This window comes from Haemaphysalis longicornis, unplaced genomic scaffold (assembly GCF_048455015.1).
Source record: "Haemaphysalis longicornis isolate Haplotype H1 unplaced genomic scaffold, Haemaphysalis longicornis Haplotype H1 scaffold_1, whole genome shotgun sequence".
In the NCBI taxonomy this organism is placed as follows: Eukaryota; Metazoa; Arthropoda; class Arachnida; order Ixodida; family Ixodidae; genus Haemaphysalis; species Haemaphysalis longicornis.
In genome coordinates this window covers 355,606,516-355,619,764 of record NW_027526203.1, presented here as the reverse complement: position 1 = coordinate 355,619,764, position 13,249 = coordinate 355,606,516, and the positions used below count along the sequence as shown (strand labels likewise).

Sequence of the window (13,249 nt, the reverse complement as noted above, 5' to 3'; positions counted from 1 at the left end):
CGACTTGAAACGAAACGGGTATCAGCTTTGCTGCATGTACTTTCTACACCGGCTCCCAGGTGGCAGTATTTCCTTGGAAAGTTTCAGTGGCCATCCAAGCTTTCTGGCGTGGTACCATGTCGCCAGGGTCGTCAAGCCCCACGCTCTATAGACGGAGCTTGATGATCAGGTTTGCCTGGGTGCTGCCATGCCAAGATGGTGCCAGAGAACATCCCCCTTTTGAAATGGCTTTCAATCCTTGCGACGAGAGTGAAAGCCATTGAAGAGAGTCACTTGGGGAGATGGCGATGATTAGTCAGGGGCTCTGGGAAACTTGTAACATTCTTTTCAACACCACGAAAAAATGAAAGAGAAATGCTAGCTTTAGTTATTTATTTTTCAGCTAACAAGGCATTATTGGTCGTCAAACAAAGGCTGGAGCTATGAAATGTATGATCTTTCAGTTGAAACAAAAAATTATTCATGAGCCTTCAATGTTGTCCCAGCCTAATTGCACTGAAATTTTGTCATTTGTAAGCATTCAACAGCTTTTTAAAGTTAAAAATACCTCACTTGGCTTGCCTTCTTGACATTTAATGTTGAAATTTGCTGAATTCACCATAGTGTTGACACGGTTACAAAATAATTTTTCCAATTTGTTGAACAATCCGGTACTTGTGGGACACTGAAAAATACAGATGGAGAAGAGATGTTAATCAGTGAACATGTCTTGTTGTTTACTGCAATCCTAAACGGTGGACAAGCTTCCCGGAGACAATTTTAGCTCCCTCACAGAGGTGTGTGTTGCGGAGTGGGCTTCACTTACGAATTACGGCTATGTGACATATCAGCTCCCTAGGAGCTTCCAATTTGTGGCCGCTGGTGACACGTTCTTGGTATTCATAAAAGCGTTAACTTGTACTCTTTTGGTTTATTTATATTTGATGAAACCCCGCTCTTGGATGTTCAAGATTCGGTTTGTTCCCAACAGGAAGAAACATTGCGAAGGTATGCTCATTATTGCTATGCTGCTATGCAGTGTCAATATGATCACAGAATGCAAATGATCTGAGAACGCGGTAGAAATGATAATGATGAATAAACTTGATTTGAGTCGAGGTGCTCATGTTAAAGTGGGAGGCTTCCTTAGTCTGGGATGCCTTGGACCGGGCAGGCCATCTGTGCCCATTCTACCAATTGTCACTGGTCTGAGAGGTCGGAGCTGGTCAGCAGCTCCAACCACTGCTCATAGGTGGGGTTGGGGTTAGGGGTGAGGGTTGGGGATTGCTAACACTCCCATACCATGTAGTACGGGGTGCTTGGTTGCGGGGAACGATTTGCATGTGGCGGGGTATAGGGTTGGATATATGGCATGTAGAAGGGTGTTATGTGGGTAGGAGTTAGTCTGTAGTCACCGGAAGGTGGTAGTTTCATCACGAGTGCGAGTGAGGGAATGGGTATTTGCGACGCTCGTTCCTATAGTGGGCGAGTACTTTGGTGTATGTCTGTAGTGGGGCTTCAAATGGGGAGAAGTGGGAGAAAAAAAATAACGGCAGAAAAAAAAATTGCGCTGTTCATTTAAGGCACTTGGTGTCTTTTTTCTTTTCTCCTTCCTTTCCAGTGACTGTATCCAGGAGCTAGAGCTCAAAAAAGTTCTACAGGAGTACCCACTTGAAAAAGAGATTCTGCTTGTTTATGAGCATGGAATGAAGCCATGGGAGGACATGGACGAGGGGCTATACGACTTCCTACATACCATCCTGTGAGTGGCAAGGCAAAGTCATTTAAACGCATTTACAGATAACTTATATAAATGTTACAGGCTTTTTTTTTTCTTCAAGGGGAAGGTGCAGAGGCCATTAGGACAACATGTTGGGCAGCAAAACATGTAAATTAGTTCTCAGTAAATTCATTGAGTTAGTAGCTAATAGTAAAGTTCTCAATATTAATGTGTTCATAAACTCATAAACAAAACAAGCATGCATTTATTTTCCATGGAGGTCCCCGCACGGGGCACCTTGAGTAATCTTGGTGACGGTGAGTGGCGACACCGCGTACCCCGAGCCCCCCATACTTAAGCTGTCACCTACCGTGGCTAGAAGTTGAAAGGTGAAGGGTTAGAAGCCGTGAACGGTGGCCGTCGGAGCCTTGGTCAAGCTCCGGCCGATGGGCTCCCTGCCTGTCTACCAGGCAGGGAGCTCCGGGACCTCTTTGACTACCAGGGTAAGGTCAAAGGAGAAAGTACCCCCGTCTCCCTGCTTTCCAATGTATCATTAGCATTTTCCAAACCCCCCCCCCAAAACGTGATCGGCCCCCGAAAAGGGGCCGCACCGAAGTTTCTTTTCCTCCTTTGCAATCGATCTCTCTCCCAAAGCCTGATAATTTCTCGCGGTTTTTGATCATGGAATCTGTTGACAAGACAAAGCCCATCACTTCCCAGTCTGTGTTTCTAATCTCCAAGTTTCTTGAAAGCCTTATCGGAAAGTCGTACAAGGCTAAGAAACTCACAACGGGAGAAGTTTTGATAGAAGTAGAAAACAAACAACAATCCTCTAACCTCCTCAAGCAAACACGCATGGTAGATGTTGACATCAAGATCACGCCCCATCGCGGCCTCAATAGCTGCCAGGGCGTGATCTCTGAACGGGATCTGATGAATAAGACTGAAGCAGATCTGCTCGAGGGCCTCCGAGATCAGGGCGTGACAGCAGTGAGGCGAATCACCATACGCCGAAATGATGAAATAATTCCAACCAGGCACATAATCTTGACACTTGACCGCTCTAACCTTCCTGAGTCGGTCAACGCAGGTTTCTCGAGATGTCCAATCCGACCCTACGTGCCGAACCCACGCCGCTGTTTCAAGTGTCAGCGGTTTGGGCACGGCACAACCTCTTGTCGTGGTAAATTGACATGCGCAAAATGTGCAGCACATGATCATCTAACAGACAATTGTAAATCCGAGAACTTCACCTGTGCGAACTGTCAGGGACCACACGCTGCCTATTCTAGGAGCTGTGAAAAGTTCAAACAGGAAAAACAGATAATTGCCTTGAAAGTCAACGAAAACATCACCTTCCCAGAGGCGTGGAAGAGGTTTGCCTCTTTCCCTCTGGGGAGGTACGCCGACACAGCTCACCGGGGGGCGGAGCGGTGTCTTGTTTCGGCGGGGACCCAGTACCGCGAGTCAAACTTGGTCCCGCCCCCGCCCCCCCCTGGGTTGCCCCGGGCAGCCCAACCAGCCTCTACACCGCTCGCTCACCCAGCAGCGGCTGTGGTGGCAACAACGTCTGTTGGGGATGCCGCTGCATCCACTGCTTCCTCTCCACCGGCCCAAAGCACACGCAAGGGCACGGAGGAGATGGAGGCAGTCGCAGCGACCCCCTCCCCCGCCTCACTGCCTGTGCCATCTGTGGTGCTCCCCACGCCTTCGGCACTGGCAGCGCAGGCCAAGAACACCCGAAAGGGTACCACGTCAAGGGGGGCCAGTCCGCTGGGCACCCCCTTGCCTTCAGATGACGACATGGACGTGGAGCCCTTCCGGCTTTCATCGCAACGAAAGGAACGGGCTGCGACGTCCAGGTCAGTAGAGAAGGCAAAAAAGCCCCTCCCAAGAGTGCAAGCCCCGAAAGACCCTACATAAATAATCACACTCCAGTAGCTCTAACACATCATAATGGGAAGAGAAAACATAGTTCAATGGAACTGCAGAGGCCTTCTTAATAATCTTGACGACGTGCATGAGATTCTGCATGCCAACCAGCCAAGTTTAATGTGTGTCCAGGAAACACATCTGAATTCCAAACACACAAATTTCATGAATAGTTACCTGGTATACAGGAAAGACAGGGATGGCTGCACACACTCTTCTGGCGGTGTGGCCATAATCGCCCGCAAATCCTTAGCATGCCACCCTGTCACCTTGAACACCGTCCTTGAGGCTGTAGCCGTCCGCACAATATTATTTAATAGGTTGATAACGGTATGCTCCATCTACATCTCTCCTGATCTTGCACTGCTGAGCTGTGACTTTGAGGCGCTGGTCGACCAGCTTCCTGAACCATACATCCTAACAGGCGACTTCAATGCACACAATTCTCTTTGGGGCTCTTCTCGCAGGGATGCCCGAGGTCGCCTGATAGAGAAGTTTTTAACATCCTCTGGAGCATGCCTTTTCAACAAGAAACAGCTTACATACCATAACATAGGACACAATACATACTCAAATCTTGACTTGGCTATTGGTTCTGCAATTCTCTTTCCATGTCTTGAGTGGGGTGTGGGCACTGACCCATATGGCAGTGACCACTTCCCCACCTCACTAACATATATAGGTAAAGGCCCATGCAGTCCATCTTCCCACAACACAGGGGTGAGACAGCTGCGCATATTGCGCATTTTTGATACAATTCCTTTTTCCTGCGCCAAGCTGCTCCAAAAGCATGAGCATTGTGAAAATTGCGCCAAACTGCTCCAGAAGAGCCTGAAAGGCACGGATTTTGATGCTCATGTCAGTTTCGGAGGGGACGAAAGCCTCCCGCATCCCGGTGACCGCTTTTATTGTCAGTCAATTGCAAACACAGAAATGGCAAAAATAGAAAGACTGAAATGAAGCAAACGATAGCTTCTAAAACACGATTGGCTTTCTCTCCGGGTTCGCTGAAACGGCCTTCCCGATTAGGCATCGCTGTGGCTGCAAACATGGCCGCCGCCTGACCTGCCTGCTACTGCCTACTTCACGCGCTCACTGCGCATCGCCGATATTTTCGCTGGTTTATTTTACGCTATCAGCTGGGTTCCAGTCTATCATTCTATCAATTGTGGCCCTGAACAGTGACGTTAACGCGGGGATATGGTTTGCAATTGGTGCGACATTACGAGAAGTTGCGCGGCTCGTAAAAAAGTTTTGAAATGTGGGGCCTATGATTTCGGCACGGTATGTCCTTGAGTGCGAAACGCGGTGCGTGCGTCTATAATCGCGTTTGTGAATTGAACTTTTTGGCTCGTTGTCGTGTTATAAAATGCGGAGGTGTTGCCGAGCTTCGAAGCGCGATCGCGAGCCTCGGTCCGGGAGGGAACGGTCGGCACGAAAGTTGCGGGCTGCGCTGCGGCGCCGTGACCTGTCCAGGCAGCGCCCAATAGCTACAAAACTGCATGGTTGCCATAGCACGCGACTAATAACACTTGATGTATGCGAAGTGAAATTTAATGCCCAAATCTAGGTGGCTAAACAGTAACGCTACTCAAATGATCACCGGGGTAGACGTGCGCCCCACGGACTGCAACGGGTAGGCTGGTTGGGCTATGCGACCGTTATCTCGAAGTTGCTCAACAGTTGCCGTGACTACACTCGTTCGTACAACGCAGCCTGGGATTACAAAAATAATAATTTTAGCATTGAAGCGGTAAAAAAAAAAAAAACGCCAGAATTGCAGAGCCCTTAAATTTGATAATGTTAACGGCAGTTTTGTTGTCAGTGTTGCGTACATCCGCAACACAATATCACTAGTTAAGAAAAAGGTAGTGCAGTTAAAACTTTGTGATACTCTTAAAAAATTCTTTCACGTAAGGCTGTTTCAGTGTTCTGTGTATTCAAAACTGATATTGGAATGTGTACTTGACCTTTTAAATTGCTTTAATTATAATATTTTAAGCTCACAAGACGATGTATTAAATTTCCCTACCTGCTCCAAATCAAGATTATTCTGCTCCAAAATCGAAATTTTGCTGCTCCCAAATCTCTTTGGGCTGTCTCACCCCTGACAACAGGTTCAACGAAGCAAGAGCTAACTGGAATACATTTACAGAGACATCCGAACTACACCACACATCCATAGGACACCTACACGTCGAAGAAGCTACCCAACTCCTCACGGCGCACGTCCTCGACGCCGCCGAAAAGTCCATTCCCCACGCCTCTGGTGCCCCGCGCAACCAGCGGAGGCCGTGGTGGAATGAGGACTGCAGGCGGGCGCGAGAGGCCCAGAACAAGGCGTGGGGTATCCTTCATCGGTACCCCACGTCGGGAAACCTCCTCTTGTTCAAACGGGCCAAGGCGTTAGGAAAACGTGTGCGCCGTGAGGCAAAACGAGAGAGTTGGCGTACATTCATAACATCAATAAACTCGTACACAGACACACGGAAAGAATGGACACGAATACGCAAACTCAAAGGACGACAAACACACAGCCTGCCTCTGGTCAGCACTACAGGGGACACACTCGAAGACCAGGCTGACACACTCGCACAACACTTCCAACACGTTTCTAGTTCAGCACACTACACAAACACTTTTATGAAACACAAACAAATGGCCGAAAAGAAGCCTATACTAGATAACAATAGGTCAACGTCTTCTTATAACTCAGAGTTTTCACTGCATGAGCTGAGGGCTGCTTTGAGCACGTGTAAACCCTCAGCTCCAGGCCCAAACAACATCACATACACAATGATACAATACCTGCACGCAGACACTCTTCTAACACTCTTACACCTATATAACAAGATATGGCTTTCGGGGCACATTCCAAACTCTTGGAAGGAGGCTATAGTTGTAGCTTTCCTGAAGGAGGGAAAGGACCCGTCGTCCCCCTCAAGTTACCGTCCTATTGCCCTGACGAGCTGCCTGTGCAAGCTCTTCGAGAAGATGATCAATCGCAGGCTCGTGTACTTCCTCGAGTACAATGGTCTTCTCGAAAGCTGCCAGGCAGGCTTCAGGGCGGGGAGATCGACGAACGATCAACTCGTAGCTCTTGAATCGTATATAAAGGATGCCTTCGTGCATAAGCAGTATTGCGTAACTGTATTTTTCGACCTCGAGAAGGCCTACGACACCGCTTGGCGTTATGGGATCCTTAGTGACCTCAGGTCATTCGGTGTTTCGGGTAATATGTTGAACACCCTTGTTAGTTATTTGTCAGAGAGAACGTTCAGAGTAAGAGTTGGTTGTACGCTTTCAAAGGTTCACGTCCAAGAAAATGGCGTGCCGCAAGGTGGCGTGCTGAGTTGCACTCTCTTCATAGTAAAGATGAACTCTCTTGGAAAGGCACTGCCACCAACAATCTCTTATTCTATGTATGTAGACGACGTGCAAATATCTTTTAAATCATGTAATATGTCAATATGCGAACGTCAAGTCCAGCTTGGTGTCAAGAAGCTTGCCGGCTGGGCAGACAAGAATGGGTTTAAATTGAATCCTGCAAAAAGCTCCTGCGTTGTGTTCTCCAGGATGCGCGGGGTCCATCCGGACCCAGACATTACTCTTAATGGCGTGTCGCTTCCTGTGAACAAGGAGCACAGGTTCTTAAGTGTTGTGTTTGACCAGAAACTCACATTCATTCCACACATCAAGGAACTTAAATATAAATGTCTGAAAACAATGAATATACTTAAGGTTCTCTCCCATCAATCGTATGGTTCCGACAAAGAACTCCTACTACGGCGCTATACTGCTTTGGTTGGGTCTCATTTAGGCTATGGCAGTGTGGTATATGGGTCGGCGTCTAAAACAGCGTTGCGAATGCTTGACCCAGTGCTACACTTGGGGCTACGGCTTGCGTCGGGTGCTTTTCGCACTAGCCCTGTCGAGAGTCTGTATGCCATGTGTAATAAGTGGAGCCTTGAGAACCAACGGACGTACATGGACTTACTTTATGCTTTTAAAATTTCATCGTTGAATATCCATCCTTTTTATCCTGTCTTTAACGACACATCCACATCTGTGCTTTTTGTAAATCGCCCATCTGTTCCTCTGCCCTTTTCACTTAGAGTGAGAGAGCGAGCCTCGGATCTGAGCGCTTCGTTTTTAGATGTGTACAGATCATCCTTTTCAGACATTTTACCTCCTTGGAAAGTTCATCCTGTGTCCTCCGACCTTTCTTTTATGAAACTTGACAAAAATCGGGTACCGCGAGCTGCAATACTGCAGCACTTTCTGTCTCTGCAGTTTAAATACCCACTTGCAGAATTTTACAGTGACGCGTCTAAAACCTCCACTATGGTCTCCTGCGCTGCTCATGGTCCGAATTTCAGTGCAGCCAGAACCATGAGTGTCCACACAACAATTTTTTCAGCAGAAGCATATGGAATTTTACTGATTGTACGACACATACTTGAAAATCAAATTCCGAAGTCTATCATCTACACAGATTCCTTGAGTGTTGTTCGCGCACTGTCATCGCATACACCCCCCAAAAACCACATAGTTAATCTTGTATTTAACACTCATGTCTGTGTATGCGCAGAGGCATCAGCTGCTCCTCTGCTGGGTCCCAGGACACGTTGGGATCGCTGGGAACGAGTTGGCAGACGAGAGGGCCGCTGCTGCTGCACTCAGGAACACTGTAGACATAACAACCGTACCATATACAGACTTCAAGCCACACATAAGACAACACTTGCGTAGAACATGGCAAACACACTGGAGTGAACAGACAGATAACAAGTTACACGTTGTAAAACCACGCTTGGGACCATACACCACTTACACACGCAACAGACACACAAAAGTCGCCTTGGGTAGGCTGCGGATAGGGCACACCCATGCAACGCACTCGTATCTGCTGACGGGATCTTCTAGACCCCAGTGCAGCGGGTGCAGTGAGGCCCTATCCGTAGTGCACGTACTAATCACATGCAAGGCACTTCACGCAACATGACACAAACACTTCAGAGAACTCTACAGACAACATATTCCCCTACATCCATCGCTGTTTCTGGGTGACGATGCGATGTTTTCCGTGAAACGTGTGAGTACTTGTCAGATGTCAAGTTTTTAAACCTCATTTCCTATCACGCATAATCAAATCTGGCCCTATACACCAGCCATCACCATTGCCGTTAATTGATTTTATTGTTATTCTGGCTTTAGTAGCCACTATTTTTTTTTAGATACTTTTGTTTGGCGCTCTTTGCCCCAGGTGACCTTGCGCCAAAAAACTCCAACCATCATCATCACTTTCCATGGAGGTCTGGAAGTTGTAATTAACAACACAAACACACACATGCTGTATATATTTTTATTTTGTTTTTTCCCAACCTTGCCCCATTTTCTTTTTCTCTTTTTGGTCCTTGACCACTTTCTTTTTAACCTTTCATCAGTCCTTCCCCAAATGCATGTCATTGCGTGTTCACGTCCTCATCGGAGAGAAAATTTTTGTTTCTGCTTTATTCTGCTTTGTTTTTTCTGCTTTATTCTTTATTACTTTTCTGCTTTAAAATTTTGCTTTATTTTTTTTTCCCCTTGCAGTAAACACTGCTATTACACTTACGCACATGAACGTTCAAAGTGAAAGGGGGATGCTCAATTTTAGCTGTACAAGATCTGAAAATTGGGTGCTAGCTAAGGCTGAGGAAGGACTTGGCTTCGAGAGCAGCTGGTGTTATGCTTCTTACAGCACATGTTACAAAGGCTATCTAAATAATTTGCAAGCACTCGTGTATATTGAGAAAATAAAAAATGGCCCCAGGTTTTCATGTATGGGAATAATGGGTTCGTTGGCATAGGCAAATAGCGTGCTGTGGGGTAGGAAGTACCTCGCTTTTGATGCCCTGCCATCGTAAATTTGTCAGTATACCACGACTTTTAGTAGGCATGCTCATTTGCTGATGGCAGCTGTAAGTGCAGCTAGTGTACCACTGTATCAGCGATGAAAAAGCTTTGCGTGCTCTTTTAGGTTGATGAGGGAGCTTTGGATTTGAAAATCGTGGCCTGTTATGTCCTCTCAATTGCATAAGTAAGCAATGCTGGCATGGTGTATGGTAGAACTGGTATTTCTTTCACACAGCATGGTGCCCGCAACCGCATCACAAACCAGGCGATCTCCACTAATGTGAAACCTGGGGAGGGGCGAAGCATGCAGTGTATAAGTGTATTCTTGGCACCTTGGCGTTTCTGCCGACACAGATGAAACCTTTGTGAGGTAGAGGTATATAGCTTTGCTGTAAAAGTCTCATGTCTGAAGAACGAAGCGTTCTAGTGCGAGGCATAAAGGAGTGTCCTGAGGTTTTTTTTGTACGCGTTACGAAGCGTTCCAGCGCGAGGCATAAATGAGTTTCCCTGTGTTCTAGTACCATGACTACATGAGATGACAATTACGACGACGACAGGAAACGCCAACAGCCCCAGCTGTTGTTGTTGATGATGATGATGATAATGAGAGTATGCATTCACTACATCAGAAGAAGTGCTTCAGTGTCCTCGTACTCTTTTGCTTCAGCACTTTCATTCCTTGAGAAGCTAGTCTTCTTGCAGCGCGGCTCACCTCTGTTGTGTTCTTCACTTCTGCAGGCATCACCTAGAGAGTCCCATTTCTGAAGCAACCTACTGGGGCTGTTTTTCAACCCTTTTGTACCTGGAAGAGATCCAGATGCGAATTGACATTCGCACGTATGACATGGAAGGAGTTGCACTTGAGCGCTCTCCGCTCAGGGCAGAGTGGTACACTTTAGAGGTAAGCGACGTTTTCTTGCATTCCAATTTTCTAATTTAATTGGAAAATGCTGTCCTCCTCTCTTTACGCTCGCCCATTTTCTGTGGCGTTTTCGTGTGACGTCGGGAGGAGCCGAGCTCGCAATTGGCTGCGCTACTGCACGGCTCCCCGGCCTTCAGGCAGAGTCAGTCGGCCCAGCGTTTCGTCCGCCGGCCGCCGACGAGTCGTCGCAATTCGTTCGCTCAGTTGAAACGAAGCCAGGACACGTTTGTGAATGGAAGAATGTGCCTTTCTTTACTTGGTTAGTTTGCACACTGTATCTAGCTCCAAGAGCAAGGTCGCTTCACACAAGCGCTGCACAAGCGCACATGCGACGCTTCGCTGACTGGTACGCCAGTAGGAAAATATAAGGCCTCTTGAATGCGGGAGAAGAGTCAGCGAAGTCAATATAGGTACTAAGGAAATAAAATCAACTGATATTTTTACCGTACAGCGTAAAACTAGGGCGCGGGAAGCACTTTTTTGCGCTGGGCGAACAAGCACAGCGGTCAGCAGCACGACTACGCATCTGCGAACGCTTTTCCGTCTAAGAAATGCAATTGCTAGACGTGATATATTGTGGAAACTTGGGGGATGCTTACTGCACGAGCGCAAAACAACAAATAGTCACCTAAGCTGCTTGAAATGCGAAAACTAAATAAAAGTGTAAACTGGTTATACATTATACACCTTATCTTTTCCGTCACCGCCGGCGGCCCCCTGTGGCTTAGTTGTCTGGGGTGCTAGGTATATCATCGCAAGTGATTTGCCAGTCACAAGTTCGAATCGCCGCGGGTACATGCTTTTTTTTTTTTTTTTTTTTATGAGTGAACTTTTTTGTTTTTCGCCGATGTTTTCTATACTGAGTTCACCTTTCTTTGGGCCGCAACGTTCATTGCTCCACGAACTAGTCCACAGAACTCGCGCAGGCTGGCACTGCCGCGCTAGCGAGTTCTCGTTGGCGTGCTGTTGCCATAAGCACCGACTGCTTGCGGGCAGTGGGCACAGGCCAGAATCAACAGACCCTTGGCCTGGTGCGAACACGCTTTTTACGATACAGGCATGAGTGAGGCAAGCTCCAAATATGGGGGAAAAGCGCATGGCATTTGAGCGTCTGCTGGGACGCGCGGCGTTCATGCACTACGTAGGGCTCGGCTAGTGAATGCTACGATTCCAAGCCGTCCTGGGAGGCTTATCTTATGCATTTTACAGCCGACAACACGGAAGAAGCGTGGTACGATGATTACTGAGATATTGAGAATGCCCATCCAACAACGCCATCGGTTGTGTTTTACAGAACCGAAACCGAAACCGAAACTTGTTTGATTGCTAACCTTGGGCATCGTCCAATCACGGTGCTCCCTCCTCCCAACGTCACAGGTTTAGTTGGTGCAGCCGCCGCAAACCGTGCATAGTAGTTTTTCTTCTTTTGCGCTGTGTAAAATAATTTCCGATTTGTCAACCGGATAAACGATGAAAAGTGGGCTAATTTGAGCCAGTCTAGGCAGTGCAAGCAAAAACGGGAGCTTGACAAATTCACTTCAGTGACCCTTTAATTGAAGCCACAATCCCTTCTATGCGAAATCGCACTTCAGACGGCATGGAACCGCATGAGTATGGGCATTCTTCCTTGGCTCAATAGAAGGCAGCATGTTTGGATGTCAATAGCAGATGCTTTATAAATCAGTTGGAGCCTTTAAAAAATAAATGGCAGCGTCTCCACTTCGTGGATGATGGCGAGGGTGCGGAGTACAGGGATTCGAAATGACATCCAAGTTGCGCCCCTAGTGACATCCGATTTGCGCCCCAACTGTCATTCGATTTGAGCCATGAGTTGCGCCTTTATTATTCCCTAAATGAAACTGCAACTCACGGCTCCAATCGAATTTCGCTTGATTTTCGCTCGATGGTGGTGTGTGCACGGATGGATGCGGACGGACATTGGGAGGTCCTAAGGTACTCCGCACCTAAAAAACGCTTGGCAACAGCGTGACTGCTACCTGTTGATGCAGTTGTTTGAGGACCTAGGATAATTTATTTGCAGTCACCAGCTATGGGGTATAAGCCAATAATTTGTTAAAAATAAGCTTTAATCATTGCTCGACAACTGCAGTAATGCTCTCATCAGTAGCACATATTTTCAGATAGCTATTAATGATGTGTGTGAATGCGTCTCCATTCTGCCTTAAGCCTGCCAGTGTGTCTTTCGCTAAAATATTGAACCCAATTGCGGATCATAGGATTACAAACAGAAAGGGTAGTTTAGGCCCAGGAGTTGTTTTTAAAATGGGGGTTGGGTGTGTAAAGTGTTGACAACAGCCTGCCTCCTCTGTAGGGAGAGGGGCTGCAGAATTGCGAGTTGGGCTAGTCAGAAAATTTGCATCTCCGAATACAAATCATGACAAAACAGCAAGAAAGGCTGACAGGAAGGACGTTGGACTAGAGGGTTTTTTTTTTTTTTTTTTTTTTTTCATTTTTGTTGTATAGCTTGCACTGGTATGACCGGCTCACTTTTAGTTGTGTATTTATTTATTGGGCATGAAATCGCTCCAGCAGTGCCCAACCCATCTTGAGATATCTGTGCTGCGTGCTTGCATGGACAGCTTTACCACAGGCCTGGAAACTGAGCGACCTCCGCCAGCTCTGGGGATCGAACAAAGGCCCCGCTGCTTCCCAGGCAGCAGTCATAAGCCCTCAGCCACAGTTTTTTCCTCGTGAAAAGGTGTAACTGCAGTGTTTTCTAGAAACACTTCATGCTGCTCCAGGAGGTAGAATAAAAATTCATCGTATCTTGTGGATTT

General features: G+C 47.2%; 1 protein-coding gene across 2 annotated transcripts in view; it reads left to right on the top strand.

The window, feature by feature from the left end:
• The window catches only part of LOC144154941 (putative helicase mov-10-B.1), a 79,297-nt gene that overhangs the window by 8,270 nt on the left and 57,778 nt on the right, over positions 1 to 13,249 (top strand). Inside the window, exons 4-5 of one of the 2 annotated variants that reach the window (XM_077686085.1) lie at positions 1,601 to 1,741; positions 10,268 to 10,430. In XM_077686085.1, coding sequence (XP_077542211.1) covers positions 1,601 to 1,741; positions 10,268 to 10,430 — 304 coding nt within the window. The remainder of the gene's footprint in view (positions 1 to 1,600; positions 1,742 to 10,267; positions 10,431 to 13,249) is intronic. The other variant, XM_077686086.1, reaches the window with a different exon arrangement.